Source organism: Nerophis ophidion, linkage group LG12 (genome assembly GCF_033978795.1).
Source record: "Nerophis ophidion isolate RoL-2023_Sa linkage group LG12, RoL_Noph_v1.0, whole genome shotgun sequence".
Classification (NCBI taxonomy): domain Eukaryota; kingdom Metazoa; phylum Chordata; class Actinopteri; order Syngnathiformes; family Syngnathidae; genus Nerophis; species Nerophis ophidion.
The window spans coordinates 4,715,942-4,739,294 of NC_084622.1; the positions used below are offsets into that span (position 1 = coordinate 4,715,942).

At 40.3% G+C, this 23,353-nt stretch overlaps 1 protein-coding gene across 1 annotated transcript in view; it reads left to right on the plus strand.

Annotated features, from left to right (window-relative positions):
* Positions 1-15,773, plus strand: part of nuak1b (NUAK family, SNF1-like kinase, 1b) — an 87,644-nt gene extending 71,871 nt beyond the window's left edge. The window contains exons 6-7 of the mRNA XM_061916726.1: positions 6,561-6,693; positions 8,570-15,773. Of these exons, the coding sequence (XP_061772710.1) occupies positions 6,561-6,693; positions 8,570-9,663 (1,227 nt within the window). The 3' untranslated portion in view covers positions 9,664-15,773. The remainder of the gene's footprint in view (positions 1-6,560; positions 6,694-8,569) is intronic.
* Positions 15,774-23,353: the final 7,580 nt, after the last annotated feature.

Consider the following 23,353-nt stretch of genomic DNA (forward strand, 5'->3'; position numbering starts at 1 on the left):
TCTTCTTCCTCGGTGTCGCCTCTGGTATGGGCCCCGCTAGCATCCTTTCTTTCTGCTGCTCGATTGATGTTCTCTGCTGCATATTTCACTACGTCCAACTTGTAATCTGCAGTATATGATTTCCTTTTCGGTGCCATTTTAGTTCAGTTTTTATAAGTTACCGCCAATGTTGATGTGATCCATTTTAATATCTCCGGCAGTAGCGTATAGCATATAGCAGTTAGCATATCATGACCCACAATGCACTTCTGCAATGACATTGGTTGGCGTGTGAGTGACGATTGCGGACATTTTCCTCGTCGCTCACGCGAATGAGATAAATAATTTTATTTGATATTTTACGGTAATTTGTTAATAATTTCCCACATAAGTCGCTCCGGAGTATCCCAGGGTATCCGCGGATCCTTAAAAAGTCTTAAAAAGTCTTAAATTCATGTATCTAAAATTAAGGCCTTAACAAGTATTACATTTATTAGAAATTCCTTAGATGGTGTTAAATTCAGTACTCAATGGTCTTAAATTGTCGGGCCAGTTTTTTTATTTTTATTTCAGGGCACGTCTGTGAGTAAAAGTTACGGCACGTTTTTGAGTAAAAGTAAGTGATTTCAGTGTCAGTCGCGCGCATAGTCGGGTCGCACGCAGACTCCTTCCTTTCTTCCTCGCGTCCCGCCTTTCAGTCAGCATTGGGAAATGCAAGTTTTGCGAGCGTTGGCTGGAGGACAACCGGTTTAAAAGATGGCTTAAGCCTGTGGCCAATCCCGAAGAGGCCAGGTGCATACTTTGTAAGAGGGATTTCAAACTTGGCACCATGGGAATTAGAGTTGTCAAATCGCACATCAATCAATCAATCAATGTTTACTTATATATCCCTAAATCACTAGTGTCTCAAAGGGCTGCACAAACCACCACGACATCCTCGGTAGGCCCACATAAGGGCAAGGAAAACTCACACCCAGTGGGACATTGGTGACAATAATGACCCAGTGGGACGTCAGTGACAATGATGACTATGAGAACCTTAGAGAGGAGGAAAGCAATGGATGTCGAGCGGATCTAACATGATACTGTGAAAGTTCAATCCACAATGGATACAACACAGTCACGAGAGTCCAGTCCAAAGAGGATCCAAGACACAGCAGCGAGAGTCCCGTTCACAGCGGAGCCAGCAGGAAACCATCCCAAGCGTAGGCGGACCAGCAGCGCAGAGATGTCCCCAGCCGATACACAGGCGAGCAGTAAATGGCCACCGGACCCCCTCCACACGGGAGAGTGGGACATAGAAGAAAAAGAAAAGAAACGGCAGATCAACTGGTCTAAAAAGGGAGTCTATTTAAAGGCTAGAGTATACAAATGAGTTTTAAGGTGAGACTTAAATGCTTCTAATGAGGTGGCATCGCGAACTGTTACATGCAATCACGGCAGAGAGCCAAAAACAAACACCGGGCATCTCTCAGTTCTGCGTGGGTCCAGCGCCAACGCCCCCCCCAGCTAGCAACAACTGCCGCTAGCAGCACTGACCTGACACTAATCTTCGGCGGGACAGCAACATTAAAATCCGAGGTGTTATGGATCTTGCACACTGTGGGGAAACATCAATCCTACACCTCAAATGACGGGATTGGCGATCTTTTTCGTGTGATGTTTCCTGATTCTCAGGTTGCTAAAACATTTTCCTGCGGAAAGGATAAAACAGCATATATTACGAGGCACGGATTAGCACCTCACATCCAAAACCTGCTCTTCGACCAAGTCAACGGGTCTCGGTATGTGTTAATGTTCGATGAAACACTGAATCACAGCACGAAGAAGAAACAACTGGATGTCCATGTTTTGTTGTTGATGTTATAATACTGTTTTGCACTACTATTGCACTATTATTGACCAAATGTAATTTATTTTTACCCTCACCTCGGTTAGTAAGTTTTTACTGGTGTTGGTTTGTTTGTTTTGGATGTCAAATTTTTTGGATCTTTCAAGATTTTTGATAAGCTGTTTGGCAGAGTGGTGCTTATCAGTTTGTTTATTAATAAACATAAAAAAAGGAAACTTGACTGATTGTCATTGAGGTTGTAGTACAGTGGGATCCCCAACCATCGCTTATATTTCATCCGTTTTCTACCGCTTATTCCCTTTTGGGGTCGCGGGGGGCGCTGGCGCCTATCTCAGCTACAATCGGGCGGAAGGCGGGGTACACCCTGGACAAGTCGCCACCTCATCGCAGGGCCAACACAGATAGACAGACAACATTCACACTCACATTCACACACTAGGGCCAATTTAGTGTTGCCAATCAACCTATCCCCAGGTGCATGTCTTTGGAAGTGGGAGGAAGCCGGAGTACCCGGAGGGAACCCACGCATTCACGGGGAGAACATGCAAACTCCACACAGAAAGATCCCGAGCCTGGATTTGAACCCAGGACTGCAGGACCTTCGTATTGTGAGGCAGATGCACTAACCCCTCTCCCACCGTGAAACCCTATAGATTGTTCATTATTTTTTTCGGTCTTCAATTTCATTCAAGGTGGCATTAAAAAGGTCATAAAAAGTCTTATATTTTACTTGCTGAAACCTGCAGATACCCTGTATACGTCGCACCCACGGCCAAACTATGAAAAAGATGTCGACTTATAGTCCGAAAAATACGGTACATAAAACAAAAGTTGTGAGAAAAACCTTTTACAGTCAAACCTAACCATTCCACTTTGTCTAATTCACTATAATTTCCTATGGGCGTGCTAAAAAACACAGCAGTTCAATTGTAATCGAAAATTACACATCCACAGTTGGTCTGAGGCCACAAATTATAGCAACAGAAAATAGAACAGGACAATAGCGTGTGCCCTCAAACGGTCTAACCAACGGACCAATCGCGAGCAGAGTGCTCTGATGCATTCTTGGTCTGCGTCCAGAGCCTTGGAAGGAAGTACACAAGTTTCTTAACTGGTCTTATCTGATTTCCTCTTTGTGTCAGAACCTCCATTGCACTCTGCCTGAAACCCCAGCCTCCAACTTCAACACTAACCAGATGCAACGCTCATGTTGTCTTACATTCTCTGTCACACATTCCTAATCAGCGAATGGCACCAGGAGCCAGGAAATCACATCTCGGCCATCTTTGCTGGAATCATCTACCTCATGTCGCTGCACCTCGTCATGCTTCAGACACCGGCCCTTATGTAATTGCTTCCTTAGAAAGCCACATTGCATTAGCTCGGCGGTCAGAAAGTCCTTGCGGAGCACAAAAGGCAGAGGAAAAGGATTTATCTAGATGGAAACGAGCCCTTTCCCTCCGGGAGCCCTTTGTCATTAGCTCTCGTGAAAGACGTGCCGGTGAGGCGGCGCAGTCGACAAAGTGCTCGCGGAGAAGTCATTCGAGTGCTTATTAACGTCAGTGTAATCTCCGAGGCATAGCTTCAAATGTCCGTTCTGACGTTAGACAGAGCTGAGTTCTTTCCACAACATTTATTTTAAACGCCATGAGTCATTAATCACGTAAGTCTCCATTGCATAACATAACATTCTTCAGCCTACTCTTTGTTATGTACGTACATACAAAGGGTGTCCCTATCCGATATTGAAATCGTATATTGGTCCAATATCAGCAAAAAGCAAGTATCGGATGGTAATCGGTTCACATCTAAAATATCTGCTATAAACTCCAATACAAGAAGTGCGTTTACTTAACATCTAAATGTCCTCCAATAAGAACACAAGGTTGTTCTTGTATTTTAGTTAAGTCATTTAAAGAAAGTAAACATAGTGCCCTATAGGCTGCTAGGAGTTGGCAGATACACAACAGCTAAGCTAAGCACACAATATCACATAAGCTAGGCGTAAGTAGCACGTTTCCAAGCGGTGTGTCGAGTGAGACGACGAAGGCAGGTTGTAACTGTCAGGTTTAAACACTGATGGGGGGTGGGAGGGTTGCCCACATATGCGGTCCTCTTCAAGGTTTCTCATAGTCATCATTGTCACCGACGTTCCACTGGGTTTGAGTTTTCCTTGCCCTTATGTGGGCTGTACCGAGGATGTTGTTGTTTGTGCAGCCCTTTGTGACACTATTGATTTAGGGCTATATAAATAAACATTGATTGATGATTGATTGATATAATTCACTTCACTACAACTCTTATTTTTTGTGATAGTGATTGGAGCACATACTTGTTCGTCACAAAAAAACATTCATGAAGTTTGGTCCTTTTAAGAATTTATTATGGGTCTACTGAAAATGTGACCAAATCTGCTGGGTCCAAAGTATACATACAGCAATGTTAATATTTGGTTACATGTCCCTTGGCAAGTTTCACTGCAACAATCTATAATTTAAAACACTTCCATGTGGACCAGATAAAATGTATTGGCTATGCTTTAGTGTAACACAGGGGTGGGCATTACGTCGATCGCGATCGACTGGTCGATCTCGGAGGGTGTGTCAGTCGATCTCAAGCCAGGCATTAAAAAATAGACATAAAAATGAGCAATCATCAATCATACCAAGACTTCAGTTTCGTCAGTTGTTTGACATTCTCGGCACCCGAGGATCTTGTGAGATGACGCTGGCTGCTGCGAGCTCATATTTAAGAAAAAAATCACTAACAGGGCGGACGCAGAGAAACACATTTTATTTCTAGAGACTCCATACCTACTGTCAAAACTCTAAAGACCGACTGCACAGTTCCTGTCTTCACCATAAAAGACCTGTTTCATCCTGCCTGTGCTAACAAAATAAGAGTCTCAGAAAGCTAGCAAGCTACGGAGTTTGATGCCAATGTATTTCTCCCCCGCCCTCAGCGACCGCTTTCTCACTTGCTTGCCCACCCGCACAGTCACTGACGTCACTCACCTGCTGCCAGACATTAAAGGGCCACACACATATGCTACTCTCATAACAAAGTGTTTAAAAACGAGTATGCAAGTTGGACAAATGAGATGCCAAATCCAACCACTTTCATGTGGTATTGGACAGAAAGGAGGACTTTTTTTTTTCCTCCATTTGAAAATGCGGACGTTATCAACACCACTGTTAATTCCAATCAATGCAAGTCATCAGAATCAGGTAATACACCAACTTATATTCTTGTCTTCATGAAAGAAAGGAATCTATGTGTGTTAAACATGCTTGTATTATCATTAAACACCATTAACAAAAATGTCTCTTTCATAAATAAATAAATATAAATTATAAATAGGAATGAGGTAGATCTCCTCGACTTGGTCAATTGAAAAGTAGCTCACCTGCAGAAAAAAGTGTGAGCGCCCCTGGTGTAACACATTTACAGTATAGCGGGTTTTTTGAGTCAGTTTGCAAGATGTTTGTTTGTAGAGGCGTTCCCAGACTGCAAAACTACCGTAATTTAACTTTTGAAAATGTACACTGTTTTAATATAAATCTTGCAGTCATCACCATTGTTGTTTAATTCAGACAGTGTCCAAAATAAACTTTACAAACATATGAATCACTGGGCAACAACATTAGGTACACCTGCCTACTTTAAGTTCGCATTAATGTCACTGGATGTTGCATGTCAGTGTTATTATGCAGATGCCAAGATTATCATCATAGCTTGAAGCAAATGGGGAGAAGCTCCTCCAATTCTGAGTCAGAGCTTGACTTAAAGTCCTTATACAGTCGCGGTCAAAAGTTTACATACACTTGTGAAGGACACAATGTCATGGCTGTCTTGAGTTTCTAATAATTTCTACAACTCTTATTTGTTTGTGATAGAGGAATTGGAGCACATACTTGTTCGTCACAAAAAACATTCATGAAGTTTGGTTCTTTTATGAATTTATTATGGGTCTAGTGAATATGTGATCAAATCTGCTGGGTCCAAAGTATACATACAGCAATGTTAATATTTGGTTACATGTCCCTTGGCAAGTTTCACTGCAATAAGGCGCTTTTGGTAGCCATCCACAAGCTTCTGGTTGATTTTTTGACCACTACTCTTGACAAAATTGGCGCGGTTCAGCTAAATGTGTTGGTTTTCTGACATGGACTTGTTTCTTCAGCACGTATAAGTCAGAACTCTGGGAAGGCAGTTCTAAAACCTTAATTCTAGCCAGATTTAGCCATTCCTTTGCTACTTTTGATGTGTTTGGGGTCATTGTCCTTTTGGAACACCCAACTGCACCGAATACTCAACCTCCGGGCTGATGATTTTAGGTTGTCCTGAAGAATTTGGAGGTAATCCTCCTTTTTCATTGTCCCATTTACTCTCTGTAAAGCACCAGAGCCATTGGCAGCAAAACAAGCCCAGGGCATGATAGGTGTGGTATTCCTGGGATTAAATCCCTCACCTTTTCTCCTCCAAACATATTGCTGGGTAGTGTGGCCAAACAGCTCAATTTTTGTTACATCTAACATGGACAAAGACAAGACCTCCTGGAGGAAAGTTCTGTGGTCAGATGAAACAATAATTTAGCTGTTAAAACGGAAACGGAAAATAGGTCGTTGACGAGAACTCGGACAAAAGATTTCAGTCAACAAAATGACACGGGTATCTGGAGTCCCTAATTCAAACATCTAACAGGGTTTACTTTGTCTTGTTTCCCCAGGTGGACAGTTGGGCTCTGGGGGTGCTGCTGTACACACTGGTGTACGGAACCATGCCGTTCGACGGCGGCGACCATAAGAACCTCATTCGGCAGATTAGCAACGGAGAATACAAGGAGCCCACACAGTCCTCAGGTACTGCAAAATCCACTCATAAGTATTCACAGTCCTACTCACCATTGACGTTAATAACGCGGGCTACTACAGGTTACTCCAACACCTGCTCATTTGATGATAAATAGATTAAAAATGACTAACGCACATGCCAACGGTATCTTAGCAGTATTATGCACCACATTGTCAGTTTTCTTGCCGCCCTAAGTCTCCTCTTGGATACAGGTTTTTGAAATGTCCGGGAATTTGCAGTGGCCTATTAGCTGCTAGGAGTTGGGAGATCCACAACAGCTAAGCTAAGCACACGATATCACATAAGATAGACCCAAGTGGCACGTTGCCAAGTGGTGCGTCGAGTGAGACGACGAAGGCAGGTTGTATTTGTCAGGTTCAAACACTGATGACATCTATTAAAACCGACGAGAAGCAAGGAATCATGCAGAGACTTTTCGAGTTAAATTTTGACAGGAATCCGCAGTTTTAAATATAATTTTTCACACCCAAAAACCCCTTTTGTTTTTTAAAATTAAATATATACTATCCCTCAAAATTTTTTGGAACACTCTTCTCAGTCTCGTGTAGTCTCTGTTCTGTTCCTTTTGCTTAAGTTTCAGGACCAGCTAATATGATTAGCAGCAGAGTAAACAGCCGTCAACGTTGTCATCTCATACGACAACAAGTAAGAAAGCCAGAAGGTTAGCTAACCAGCAAGCTTGTTTTCGGTAGAAAATTTAAAGTTAAGACCATGGTTGAGAGCACAGAAACAAGCTCGCTAGTTAGCTAACCCTGTGGTTAGCTTACTTGTGGTCGTCTCATACGATCACAAGAGACAAACCCATAATATATCGAGTACAGTGGGGCAAAATAAGTATTCAGTCAGCCACCGATTGTGCAAGGTCTCCCACTTAAAATGATGACAGAGGTCTGTAATTTTCATCATAGGTACACTTCAACTGTGAGAGACAGAATGTGGAAAAAAAATCCAGGAATTCACATTGTAGGAATTTTAAAGAATTTATTTGTAAATTATGGTGGAAAATAAGTATTTAGTCTACCATTCAAAGCTCTCACTGATGGAAGGAGGTTTTGGCTCAAAATCTCACGATACATGGCCCCATTCATTCTTTCCTTAACAAAGATCCATTGTCCTGTCCCCTTAGCAGAAAAACAGCCCCAAAGCATGATGTTTCCACCACCATGCTTCACAGTAGGTCTGGTGTTCTTGGGATGCAACTCAGTATTCTTCTCCCTCCAAACACGACGAGTTGAGTTTATACCAAAATGGATACATGGATGATACAGCAGAGGATTGGGAGAATGTCATGTGGTCAGATGAAACCAAAATAGAACTTTTTGGTATAAACTCAACTTGTCGTGTTTGGAGGACGAAGAAAACTGAGTTGCATCTCAAGAACACCATACCTACTGTGAAGCATGGGGGTGGAAACATCATGCTTTGGGGCTGCTTTTCTGCTAAGGGGACAGGACGATTGATCCGTGTTAAGGAAAGAATGAATGGGGCCATGTATCGTGAGATTTTGAGCCAAAACCTCCTTCCATCAGTGAGCGCTTTGAATGGTTGACCAAATACTTATTTTCCACCATAATTTACAAATCAATTCCTTAAAATTCTTACAATGTGAATTCCTGGATTTTTTCTTCACATTCTGTCTCTCACAGTTGAAGTGTACCTATGATGAAAATTACAGACCTCTGTCATCATTTTAAGTAGGAGAACTTGCACAATCGGTGGCTGACTTAATAATTTTTTGCCCCCACTGTATATGTATGTATCGCCCAGCCCTAGAGTGAACCCCAAACACCTCAAATTGTGCTCCTTTGTCCACGTTGCGTACAGAGACTGCGCGTCTTACAAATGTTTGGTTTCCCCTGCCAGACGCGCGGGGACTGATCCGCTGGATGCTGATGGTGAACCCGGAGCGCCGCGCCACTGTGGAAGACATCGCCAACCACTGGTGGGTGAACTGGGGCTGGAAGAACAGCGTGTGCGACTGTGACGCCCAGCGCGACCACGGCGGCTCGCCCATGCTGGCCCGCTTTATCGACTGGCAAAACCGCACTGAGCCACGCGGTCCATCCGCCAAACCTGCCGCCTTGCCCCAGCTGCTACTGCGCCAGAGGCCCAAGAAGTCCAAGAAGGAAAACGTGGAGGAAAGTCAGGCGCACGGCAGGGGCGAGGACAAACCGGGTCTGAAAAGACCAAAGAGTATCTTGAAGACCAGAGTGGCAGAGGAGCAACACTCGGCCAGGATGGAGGAGGCGCCGACGAGCCAGACGGCGGCGGCGGAACGAGCTGAAGGTGGAGGGCACGTCTCCAGTCCAGATCGAGACGGGGAAGAGCCCGCCTTTGGGGGAGGCTCGCCTGCAAAGATGGTGCCCACCTTGCCCAAAAAAGGCATTTTGAAGAACAACCAACAGCGGGAATCAGGGTATTACTCCTCCCCCGAGCGGAGCGAGTCTTCAGAGCTGCTGGGCGGAGCCAGCATGACCGTGCTCGCCACCTCGCCGCACAAGAGAGCCATGGGAAGAAAGGGCATCCTCAAGCGCAACGGCAAGTACTCCACCTACAGCGGACCGCCCTCCGCCGCCGCCGCCGCCGCGGCCGCAGCCGGAGGTCTGAGTGAGCCCCCCGCGCCGGCCGACTCGGGCCTGTCGCGCAGTCAGAGCCGCCCCTCCAGCCTGGTGGGGGAGGACATGTCGCCCGGCAACAAGTGCGCCGAGTGGCATCCCTCCACGCCGCACCGCCGCCCCAACATCCGGGCGTGCGTGTCTGCCGAGAACCTGCTGCACCTGGCCAACTTCAAAGGCTTCCAGGCCGCGCCCACCATCCTCCAGGCGCCCAAGTTCGGACGCGGCCCCAAAACAAAAGGCTCGCCGGGGGACAATGGCAGCTTCTCATTGCTGGGGGACCTGGAGGACATGACTCAGGTGTACCAGCAAGCCCTGGACATTAGCAGCAACCTCACTTAGCACACGGCTGCAGAGGCAGGAAGCGTGTGTGTGTGTGTGTGTGTGTGTGTGTGTGTGTGTGTGTTTAGGCATTAACGACCAGTGTGTTACTGGGATACACCTTTTGGGAGGTTGAGGTTTTTCCAAATAGGGCTGACATCTTGATGGGATATGTTTACCCACCACTTACACACACACACACACACACACACACACACACACACACACACACACACACACACACACACACACACACACACACACACACACACACACAGGTGTACACACTCAAGTCCACTTCTCAGGCCAGTGGAAACTTGGTCAGGGCTTTTTGTGAACAGGATGGAGAGGGGAGTTGGCAGCAACACAAGCCACCCAAGTGTGTGTGTGTGTGTGCGTGTGTGTGTGTGTGTGTGTGTGTTCCCCTTTGTCACTCTCCTGCGTTCCCACATGTTTACATATCCAACCAGAAGCGTAGATTCCCACCCATTCAGAGTTTACAAAAGCACCTTTGATTAATACACACAGAGCACACGCTTTGTGATCTTTTTATTTTGGTAAGAAAAACAAACCAACCAGGGTCGTATTCAAAAAGTTTCTCATTATTTATTATTATTTGCCTCGCTTTTTTTTTTTTGTTTTGTGGGCAGAACTTGGATGTTGGGTGTTGGCTGTTACTGGAGTGCATATAATAAATAATATTATTATTGATGCTATATAATTAGCAGATATATCCAACTATGTTTGGCAAGTATTTTGTCCTACAGTACTACATAGTTGCGGTTTTTCATAATATAGTACTATTGCGTTATTTTTTCCAGCAGTATCGTCAAAAATTGTGCGATACCACACGTACATCACACCACCCACGATACGGAGAAAACGGCATTTTTCCAATGAGACCAATACACAGCGATTGCCCGATATTTGGAAGAAGACAGTATCGTTTCACAGCACAGTTATTGTACGGTACATGGCGATCAGGTGCGATACTAAATAATCCCGCAGCAATGTCACCATGAATTGGAAGAAAACGTGCTACACAAAATGATATCTTGATAACCTAGAAAGAGTATGTTTTCGCAAAACTTGAAAACCACCTCAGAAAGGGACTCTTTCCAATAATATCGATTGTACGACGTATCAGATATCTTGATAACCTAGAAATAGTGTTTTCGTAAAGCCTGAAAACCACCTCAGAAAGGAACTCTTTTTAATAACATCGATTGTACGACGTATTGGATATCTTGATAACAATAGAAAGAGTATGTTTTCGTAAAGCCTGAAAACCACCTCAGAAAGGAACTCTTTCTAATAAGATCGATCGTACGACATATCGAATATCTTGATAACCTACAAAGAATGTTTTCGTAAAGCCTGAAAACCACCAAAGGAACTCTTTCTAATAACATCGATTGTACGACGTATCGGATATCTTCATAACCTGGAAAGAGTATGTTTTCGTAAAGCCTGAGAACCACCTCAGAAAGGAACTCTTTCTAATAACATCGATTATACGACGTATCGGATATATTGATAACCTAGAAAGAGTATGTTTTCGTAAAGCCTGAAAACCACCTCACAAAGGAACTCTTTCTAATAACATCGATTGTACGACGTATCGGATATCTTCATAACCTAGAAAGAGTATGTTTTCGTAAAGCCTGAGAACCACCTCAGAAAGGAACTCTTCCTAATAACATCGATTGTACGACTTATCGGATATCTTTATAACCTAGAAAGAGTATGTTTTCGTGAAGCCTGAAAACGACCTCAGAAAGGAACTCTTTCTAATAACATTGATCGTACGACATATCGAATATTTTGATAACCTACAAAGAATATGTTTTCACAAAGCCTGAAAACCACCACACAAAGGAACTCTTTCTAATAACATCGATTGTACGACGTATCGGATATCTTCATAACCTGGAAAGAGTATGTTTTCGTAAAGCCTGAGAACCACCTCAGAAAGGAACTCTTTCTAATAACATCGATCGTACGACATATCGGATATCTTGATAACCTAGAAAGAGTACGTTTTCGTAAAGCCTGAAAACCACCTCACAAAGGAACTCTTTCTAATAACATCGGTTGTACGACGTATCGGATATCTTCATAACCTGGAAAGAGTATGTTTTCGTAAAGCCCGAGAACCACCTCAGAAAGGAACTCTTTCTAATAACATCGATTGTACGACTTATCGGGTATCTTTATAACCCAGAAAGAGTATGTTTTCGTGAAGCCTGAAAACGACCTCAGAAAGGAACTCTAATAACATCGATTGTACGACATATCGGATATCTTGATAACCTACAAAGAATGTTTTCGTAAAGCCTGAAAACCACCAAAGGAACTCTTTCTAATAACATCGGTTGTACGACGTATCGGATATCTTCATAACCTGGAAAGAGTATGTTTTCGTAAAGCCCGAGAACCACCTCAGAAAGGAACTCTTTCTAATAACATCGATTGTACGACTTATCGGATATCTTTATAACCTAGAAAGATTATGTTTTCGTGAAGCCTGAAAACGACCTCAGAAAGGAACTCTTTCTAATAACATCGATCGTACGACATATCGGATATCTTGATAACCTACAAAGAATGTTTTCGTAAAGCCTGAAAACCACCAAAGGAACTCTTTCTAATAACATCGATTGTACGACGTATCGGATATCTTCATAACCTGGAATGAGTATGTTTTCGTAAAGCCTGAGAACCACCTCAGAAAGGAACTCTTTCTAATAACATCGATTATACGACGTATCGGATATATTGATAACCTAGAAAGAGTATGTTTTCGTAAAGCCTGAAAACGACCTCAGAAAGGAACTCTTTCTAATAAAATCGATCGTACGACATATCGGATATCTTGATAACCTACACAGAATATGTTTTCGTAAAGCCTGAAAACCACCTCACAAAGGAACTCTTTCTAATAACATGGATTGTACGACGTATCGGATATCTTCATAACCTGGAAAGAGTATGTTTTCGTAAAGCCCGAGAACCACCTCAGAAAGGAACTCTTTCTAATAACATCGATTATACGACGTATCGGATATATTGATAACCTAGAAAGAGTATGTTTTCGTAAAGCCTGAAAACGACCTCAGAAAGGAACTCTTTCGAATAACATCGATCGTACGACATATCGGATATCTTGATAAACTAGAAAGAGTATGTTTTCGCAAAGTTTGAAAACCACCTCAGAAAGGAACTCTTTCTAATAACATCGATTGTACGACTTATTGAATATCTTTATGACCTATGAAGAGTATGTTTTCGCGAAGCCTGAAAACGACCGCAGAAAGGAACTATTTCTAATTACATCGATCGTACGACATATCGGATATCTTGATAACCTAGAAAGAGTATGTTTTCGTAAAGCTTGAAAACCACCTCAGAAGGGAACTCTTTCTAATAACATCGATTGTACGACGTATCGGATATCTTCATAACCTAGAAAGAGTATGTTTTCGTAAAGCCTGAGAACCACCTCAGAAAGGAACTCTTTCTAATAACATCGGTTGTACGGCGTATCGGATATCTTCTTAACCTGGAAAGAGTATGTTTTCGTAAAGCCCGAGAACCACCTCAGAAAGGAACTCTTTCTAATAACGTCGATTTTACGACTTATCGGATATCTTGATAACCTAGAAAGAGTGTTTTCGTAAAGCCTGAAAACCACCTCAGAAAGGGCATCGTTCTAATATCGATTGTACGATGTATCGGATATCTTGATAACCTCGAAAGAGTATGTTTTCGTAAAGCCTGAAAACCACCACAGAAAGGAACTATTTTAATAACATCGATTGTACGACGTATCGGAAGAAAAACAACGTACAAAACATCACGATATTTGTATATAATCCGACAATACCGATATCACAATATATCAATGGGCGAAAGGGTATTTTTACAACAATACCGATTACATGGATTACATACCAAACACAGCAATATCAACGCAACCGATTATGATTATACATCGATAGTATGATACAGTTGAAGAAAATTGTACCATAGATCACATTGTCCATAATGCTGATATCACGATACTGGTATTGTGTGATATATCGGAATAACACAACTCACAGGAGTCACAATTAGTCATAAATGACCATTACATCGACTACTTGTATGGATACTGTAGACAATATCTGATCCCACCCCTATTGTATAAGTCGGAATTGCCTTTTTTTCGTAATTGTACGTCAATACCCGCCGAGCTATACCAAATGGTGATTTTTTTGTGTTTTTTAAGGGGTTTCAAAGGTCAGCACAGTGTAGCGGTGCTTGAATGACTGCCCCCTGCTGGTGCGGAGTTGTGGGACATGTCATGTTTGACAAGAGAGCTCAGCTTACAGCTTCGACATGGTCGGCGCTCCACCCGTGTACACTCGGCCGCCGCGTCGGGCGAGCACAATCAGCCAGCTGTTGTTTGAGAGGAAGTGGATTTAAATGGAAGAGGGAGAGGCGGAAGTGTAAAAGGAAGTGAGAAGAAATAAGGGCTGTTCAACTGGGCCAAATCCTGCATTTTAAATGTCATCAAACTGGCACTTTTGCAGTAGGTTCCTACAAACTGTAGTCATAAGGGCCCCGTTTACACTGCACGCCAAATCGGGATTATTTTTTAACCCTCAATGGACACAGATGGGATTTTTATATATATATATATATTAATCAGACTCAGGCCACAACAGGAGGTAGTCCTGAATCCCATTGGAATAGGATCTTTTCAAATGTAACTTCAGTCTAAATGCCCGAATGTGATTTTTTTTCGTCGTCTTTGGGCGAGTTACGTCACTCGTGTGCACTTGCAAGTGATGTGGAGGCCACATCGGGGCCACATTGGGGCCTCTGTGCCTTTACACCGCAGTCTGATAAAAAAAAATCATGTTTTACTCGCAGTGTAAACAGTCTGCTGTTTAAAAAAAAAATCCCGATTTGGGCCACTTTGGCCTGCAGTGTAAACATCGTCTTGGACTATAAAGTATGGCCCCTGGAAGAAATTGAGTTGAACGGCCCTGTTCGAGAAGGTTTCTAAATACAAAGAAAAGGTGGATGGCAAGGTAGATTAAAGAAAGTGAATGGAATGTTTTTTTGTTTGCAAACCAAAGATGTGATGAAGCTTTGACATCATTCATGGGAGCCATGCATTTTTTTTTTCTTCTTTGACGTGGGAATCCACACCGGTGTATATAATCATACTCCATGGCTTTTTTTTAAACGACCTCAGGATTCCTTGTATTTTACACAGCTTGACTTGAGGGGAGACGAAAAAACACGACAAAAAGCCAAATGGGAGATTGGTTTCACCCTAAAAATGTCAGGAAAAACGGGGCCCGAATTGGATGAATGTGCTGGTGTGACGGAAGAAACATTGAGTATTGTCTTCTATTCAGTTGCCTTTTTTTTTGTATTGTATGTGTTATTGTCAACTGGATTCACAGTGATATAATTATACTATGTTAGTATTTTTCTTTTATTACGCTCTGTTTTTGATTTTTACAAAATATACGATTTTTTTGGTTTGTTTTTGGTGTCATAGCGGAAAAATTGCTTCCTTGCTCGAAGTGTTTCGGTGTCAGTTTTTAAAGCCACCACAGAATGTTTAATTTGCCAAAGCACGCATATCCGAATTGCTGGAAGCTACTAAAAACAAAAACAAAAAAAGAGGTGATGATTGAACTGGAACGAAATGTTAGCAAGCAGGAAGTAGACTCTTAGGAAAACTTGACTGGATATTAATATGACAATAATATAATGATTATATTATTTAAGTATTCTTTTTTTTCTCATTTACTCTTGTTGCCATGTTTTTAATTTGTTCGATGAATCCTGGACTGCCAAAGTGAATTTAAAAGTTGTGTGCCTTTGGTATCTTTTATGTACTTGTTTTTTTTTTGATAATGATTATCAATGTGTTTTTTATTCTTGTATTTATTGGTGATGAAGCCATTTATATTGGTGCCTGTGTGGGAAAACATCTAATTAGAAGTCAGCATCATCTCATCGTGGAGGCAGTTAGTCACAAATTATACAGATGTAAAATGTCTTAATAAACTGTTCATTTAGCACAATCATCTCCTGTGCTACAACAAATAAATGGATTTGGAACGATACATCTTTTCTTCTCTTTTACTTCACCGACAAGCGCCCTCGGTTTTTCAAAACATGGACTCTAAAAGCCAAATTAAGTGCATGAAGAAGGCGATTTTTTTCCCCAAGGTAAAGCAATATACATTATTTGTTTTAATAGTTGCTTTGTTCTAAGACTAAGTCTTGGGTTTATGATTCTCAATGTTTTCAAATACTTGGCTCTCCAAGTACCACCATAATGACCAACATTAAAATACAGTAGTGTAGTAGACCTAAGTATTGATTAAGTACCACCATTATGACTAACGATAAAATACAGTAATGTAGTAGACCTAAGTATTCATCAAGTATCACCATAATGACCAGCAAAAAATAAAGTAGCGTAGTAGACCCAAGTATTTATTAAGTACCACCATTATGAACACATTAAAATACAGTAGTGTAGTAGACCTAAGTATTCATTAAGCACCACCATAATGACCAACATTAAAATACAGTAATGAAGTAGACCTAAGTATTATTAAGTACCACCATAATGACCAGCAAAAATAAAGTAATGTAGTAGACCTAAGTATTTATTAAGTACCACCATTATGAGAACATTAAAATACAGTAGTGTAGGAGACCTAAGTATTCATTAAGTACCACCATAATGACCAACATTAAAATACAGTAATGAAGTAGACCTAAGTATTATTAAGTACCACCATAATGACCAGCAAAAATAAAGTAATGTAGTAGACCTAAGTATTCATTAAGTACCACCATTATGAACACATTAAAATGCAGTAGTGTAGTACACCTAAGTATTCATTAAGCACCACCATAATGACCAACATTAAAATACAGTAGTGTAGTAGACCTAAGTATTGATTAAGTACCACCATTATGACTAACGATAAAATACAGTAATGTAGTACACCTAAGTATTCATCAAGTATCACCATAATGACCAGCAAAAAATAAAGTAGCGTAGTAGACCCAAGTATTTATTAAGTACCACCATTATGAACACATTAAAATACAGTAGTGTAGTAGACCTAAGTATTCATTAAGCACCACCATAATGACCAACATTAAAATACAGTAATTTAGTAGACCTAAGTATTAAGTACCACCATAATGACCAGCAAAAAATGAAGTAGTGTAGTAGACCTAAGTATTCATTAAGTACCACCATAATGATCAACATTAAAATACACTAGTGTAGTAGACGTAAGTATTCATTAAGTACCACCATAATGACCAGCAAAAAATAAAATAATGTAGTAGACCTAAGTATTCATTAAGTACCACCATTATGAACACATTAAAATGCAGTAGTGTAGTAGACCTAAGTATTCATTAAGCACCACCATAATGACCAACATTAAAATACAGTAATGAAGTAGACCTAAGTATTATTAAGTACCACCATAATGACCAGCAAAAATAAAGTAATGTAGTAGACCTAAGTATTTATTAAGTACCACCATTATGAGAACATTAAAATACAGTAGTGTAGGAGACCTAAGTATTCATTAAGTACCACCATAATGACCAACATTATAATACAGTAGTGTAGTAGACCTAAGTATTTATTAAGTACCACCATTAGGAGAACATTAAAATACAGTAGTGTAGGACACCTAAGTATTCATTAAGTACCACCATAATGACAACATAAAAATACCACCATAATGACAACATAAAAATACAATAGTGTAGTAGACCTAAGTATTCATTAAGTACCACCATTATGAACACATTAAAATACAGTAGTGTAGTGGACCTAAGTATTCATTAAGCACCACCATAATGACCAACATTAAAATACAGTAATGAAGTAGACCTAAGTATTCATTAAGTACCACCATAATGACCAGCAAAAAATAAAGTAATGTAGTAGACCTAAGTATTCATCAAGTACCACAATAATGACCAATAATAAAATACAGTAGTGTAGTAGACCTAAGTATTTATTAAGTACCACCATTATGAGAACATTAAAATACAGTAGTGTAGGAGACTTAAGTATTCATTAAGTAGCACCATAATGACAACATAAAAATACAATAGTGTAGTAGACCTAAGTATTCATTAAGTACCACCATAATGACCAACATTGAAATACAGTAGTGTAGTAGACCTAAGTATTCATTAAGTACCATCATAATGACAACATAAAAATACAATATAGTAGTAGACCTAAGTATTCAATAAGTACCACCATATTGACAACATTAAAACACAGTAGTGTAGTAGACCTAAGTATTTATTAAGTACCACTATAATGACAACATAAAAATACAATAGTGTAGTAGACCTAAGTATTCATTAAGTACCACCATAATGACGACTTTAAAATACAGTAAAAAATTACACCTAAGTATTCATCAAGTACCACCATAATGACCAACATTAAAATACAGTAGTGTAGTAGACCTAAGTATTCATTAAGTACCACCATAATGACAACATAAAAATACAATATTGTAGTAGACCTAAGTATTCATTAAGTACCACCATATTGACAACATTAAAATACAGTAGTGTAGTAGACCTAAGTATTCATTAAGTACCACTATAATGACAACATAAAAATACAATAGTGTAGTAGACCTAAGTATTCATTAAGTACCACCATAATGACGACTTTAGAATACAGTAAAAAAGTACACCTAAGTATTCATCAAGTACCACCATAATGACCAACATTAAAACACAGTAGTGTAGTAGACCAAAGTATTCATTAAGCACCACCATAATACCAACTTTAAAATTTAGTAGTGTAGTTGACCTAAGTATTCATTAAGTACTACCATTATCAACACATTAAAATACAGTAGTGCAGTAGACCTAAGTATTCATTAAGTACCACCATAATGACCAACAATAAAATATGGTAGTGTCGTAGACCTAAGTATTCATTAAGTACCACCATAATGACCAACAAAAAGCAGGAATTCTGGAATATTCCAGAAATTTCTTTAACTCGGAAAAAAAAGGTAGTTTGAATTTGTAGGATGGTGGAATGTGTTAAAGGTGAAATGGTTTGAATAGGTTGAAAAATGTGAAAATGGTGAAAGTTACAAAAATGGCCAATTCATTTTAAAAGGGGAAACATTTCCCGGAAAACTTGGAATTATAGGAAATCTGGGAATTTTTCGGAATTAGTCAAGGGAAAGTCTGCGATTCCCGAATAGGCTGAACAGTTTGAAGCTGGAACGGTTTGAATCGGATGAAAAATGTGGAAGGTAGAGCGCGCCAAAATCTGGAGAAGAAGTATCGGAATGTTTTTGGAGCATTCACACAATAATACATACATGCACTTTGGTGTTGAAAACCATATGTGCGAATGCTTTGAAGCATTCGCACAACTAGATGAGGCAATTCCGGAAGCAATTGCGTGTGAAATGCTCCAATGCTGACTGAAATTGAACTGAAATCCTGGAAAAAAAAATTCGGAATTGTGCACACAATTCCTGAACAGGCCGAATATTTTGAAATTGGAACAGTTTGAATCAGATGCAAAATGTGGGGGTTGTGGATTTTTGAAAAATGTCTCATTAATTTCAACGGGAATTTACAAAAAATTGGGGAATTTCGGGAAAAGTGGGATTTTTTTTGAAAATGGTCCCAAATAGGACAAGCAGTAGAAAATGGATGAAAGGATGATAAAAAAAAAAAACAACCTTGAATTTTCTGAATGAGTTGAAATGGTTGGTGTTGATCATTTTCAAATCGGTGGAGAAATGTTGAAGAAAAAATTTCTTGGAAATTCGGGTAAAAAAGGAAATTTTTCCTGTTCAAAAAACAACTTGGTTTTTCGTCTTAACTAAAAGGAATGTTTTGATGGTGGAACAGTTGAAGTGGGTTGAAAAATTTGGGTGTAATAGTCGCCAGACAAAAGGGTGGAAATAGGGCTTTGGGAAACCAGGAACTTTAGGAAAATCCTGGAATTTTTTTTTAGCTTGGAAAAATGATAGCTTGAATTTCAAGAATGTTGGGATATGTTGATGGTGAGGTGGTTTGAAAACGTGGAAATGGTGAAAGTTTGAAAAATGGACAATTCATTTTGAAAGAAAAAAAATGTTCCGGACAAGCTAAAATTCTGGGAAATTGGGGAATTTTTGGACTTTGTCAAGGGAAAGCCCGCAATTCCCAAATAGGCTGAACAGTTTGAGGTTGAAACGGGTTGAATCGGATGAAAAATGTGGAAGGTAAAGCGTGCTAAAATCTGGAGAAGAAGTAGAGAAATCATTTGGAGCATTCACACAATAATACATATATGCATTTTGGTGTCGAAAACCGTATGTGTGAATGCTTTGGAGCATTCATACAACTAGATGAGGCAATTCCTGAACTAATTGCGGGTGAAATGCTCCAATGCTGAATAAAGTTGAACTGAAATTGTCAGGCTTGCCCCTGACAGTTTGTCTATGTTTTAGTTTTTTCATCAGCATTTGTCTGTTTCCTGTGTTTAGTATTTCCTGTCTTATAGTTCCTGTCAAGTGCTCTTAATTTGTCAGCTTCCTGTCTTGCTCCCTGAGTGCTGTGTTCCTCCTCAGTGTGTTTTAGTATTTCCTGTCCTTAGTTCCTGTCTAGTGCTCTCATTTTGTCAGCTTCCTGTCTTGTTCCCTGAGGGCTGTGTTCCCCTTTAGCTGCGGCTGATTGGCATCTGGCCACACCTGTTGCCAATCAGCCCGCTCCTATTTGTACCTCCTTTGTCTTGTGTCAGTTGCTGGATCATTGTATTGTCATTTGTATTGTCTTGTCGATGTCACGTCTAGTCGCTCTTGTGATGTGTTATCGCTCCTGTCGTGTCGTACCTTGTCTTTGCAGCGTAGCGGTACGCTATATTCAGTTGATGTTTGTAGCTTACTGTTTTTTGTTCCCTGCTTCCGTTTTATTTTTCATTATACAAGTACGACTTCTGTTTGCCTTTTCGCTACCCGCTAGCTTCCACGCTAAGCTCCTGTTCGTTATTTTCTAGCTCCCAGGCTAGCTCCTTTTGTTTGATTATCCGCCTCGTGCGCGCTTTGTGTTTGTACCCTTTTGGTTTTGTTTTTGTCTCAGTATTTAATTAAATCATGTTTTCACATTCCATGCCTGCCTCCATCTCTTCATCTTGGGGTTCGACAACAAACAACTCTGACAGAAATCCTGGAATTTCTTTTTTAGAATTGTGGAAGTAGAGCACACAATTCCTGAACAGGCTGAATGTTTTGTAGTTGGAACAGTTTGAATCAGATTACAAATGTGGGAGTTGTGAAAGTTAAAAAAATGTATCATTTATTTCAAAGGGAATTTCGGTAAAAAGTGGGAATTTTTTTGAAAATGGTTGGTGTTGATCATTTTCAAATCGGTGGAGAAATGTCGAAGTAGTAACATTTTGACTTGAGAAATTGTATTAAGGAATTCCTGGGATTTTGGGAAAACCGGGAACTTTTCCTGTTCAAAAAACAACTTGGGTTTTTGTCTTAATTAAGAGGAATGTTTTGATGGTGGAACATTTGAAGTGGGTTGAAAAATGTGGGAGGAGTAGTTGTCAGAAAAAAAGGGTGGAAATAGGGCTTTGGGAAACCAGGAACTCGGGAAAATCCTGGAATTTTTTTTTTGTACGAAAAATGATAGTTTGAATTTCAAGAATGGTGGAATGTGTTGAAAACGTGGAAATGGTGAAGTTTGAAAAATGGACAATTCATTTTGAATGGGAAAAAATGTCCCGGAAAAGCAAAAATTCGGGGACATCTGGGAATTTTTGGAATTTTTCAAGGGAAAGCCTGAAATTCCCGAATAGGCTGAACAGTTTGAAGTTGGAACGGTTTGAATCGGATGACAAATGTGGAAAAAAGAAGAATAAATAAATGAATTTTAGTGTAGAAAAACCATATGTGTGTTCACACAATTAGGATCATAGCACTTTTAGCTTATATACAACATGGAACAAACAGGAAAAAAATGGTGTTTCATGGGAATGCAAATTCCTAGCACACTTGAACACCTCAATCCTTAAAACCAAACGTAATGTTTCATCTCTTTTTTGACCTTTTATAAAATAGACGTTTTCGCCGCGTGAATATAAATATAGTTGAAGCACGCTGCTGCTGAAACACATGAATCGTTGCAACAATGACGCAGTGAAAGGTTCCTACCTGCAGTCTTTGCTTGGTCCCGATCCAACATTTCAGCTCCTGCGGTGCATGCTTAGACAACATTCTGTAGGTGTTCTGTTGACACATGGTTAAGTTGTCCACTATTAAGTGCACTTGATGGAAACGATCACACCATAGAACTATGTCTTGCCAACACTAACAACATGTGTGTTTATAGGTAGTAAAAAAAAAGAAAAAAAAAAGTGTAATTATCTTACAAACATCCTAAATGAAGACTATTATAGTTTATAGTCACAGCACACCTGACTGCAATTACTCAAATACACCATGGGAGTGAAATTTAAAGTGACAGAATCAAACAAACACGGGAGAAAATAACACTGAATTTTGAAGGAGGAGGCTGACGCTGGCCAGGACATTTCACACACAATTTGAGGTACAGGTGGCTGTGAAGTCACGATTATACAAAAAAAAAAAAGTGAATCTTGCTTGGAATCAGGGCCGAATAAGTGTGTGTAAAATGTCCAAAAAGGGCGTTTCATATAACATTTTTGTATTGAACATATTTGTCATCTATTAAACAAGACAAGAAGCAAAGAATCAAACAGAGACAGATTTAAAGGCCTATTGAAATGAGACGTTCTTATTTAAACGGGGATAGCAGGTCCATTCTATGTCATACTTGATTATTTCGCGATATTGCCATATTTTTGCTACAAGGATTTAATAGAGAACATCCACGATAAAGTTCGCAACTTTCGGTGCTAAGAGAAAAGCCCTGCCTCTATCGGAAGTCGCAGACGATGACGTCACAAGTGTGGGGGCTCCTCACATATTCACATTGATTTTAATGGGAGCCTCCAACAAAAAGTGCGATTCGGACCGAGATAACGACAATTTCCCCATTAATTTGAGCAAGGATGAAAGATTCGTGTTTGAGGATTTTGATAGCGACGGACTAGAAAAAAAAAAACGCGATTGCATTGAGACGGATTCCGATGTTTTTAGACACATTTACAAGGATAATTCTGGGAAATCCCTTATTTTTCTATTGTGTTCCTAGTGTTTAAGTGAGTTTAATAGTACCTGATAGTCGGAGGGGTGTGTCCACGGGTGTTGACGCCAATGTCTCAGGGGAGTCGACGGCAGCTTTATGGACGGCACAAGCTCAGCTTTTCTCCGGTAAGAAGCGACTTTTTAACCGCAATTTTCTCACCGAAACCTGCTGGTTGACATTCAGTCGTGATTCATGTTCGCTTGACCGTGCTCTGATCCATAGTAAAGTTTCACCTCCAGGAATTTTAAACAAGGAATCACCGTGTGTTTGTGTGGCTAAAGGCTAAAGCTTCCCAACTCCATCTTTCTACTGTGACTTCTCCATTATTAATTGAACGAATTGCAAAAGATTCAGCAACACAGATGTCCAAAATACTTTGTAATTATGCTGTTAAAGCAGACGACTTTTAGCTGTGTGTGTGTGCGGCGCTCATACTTCCTGAAAACAC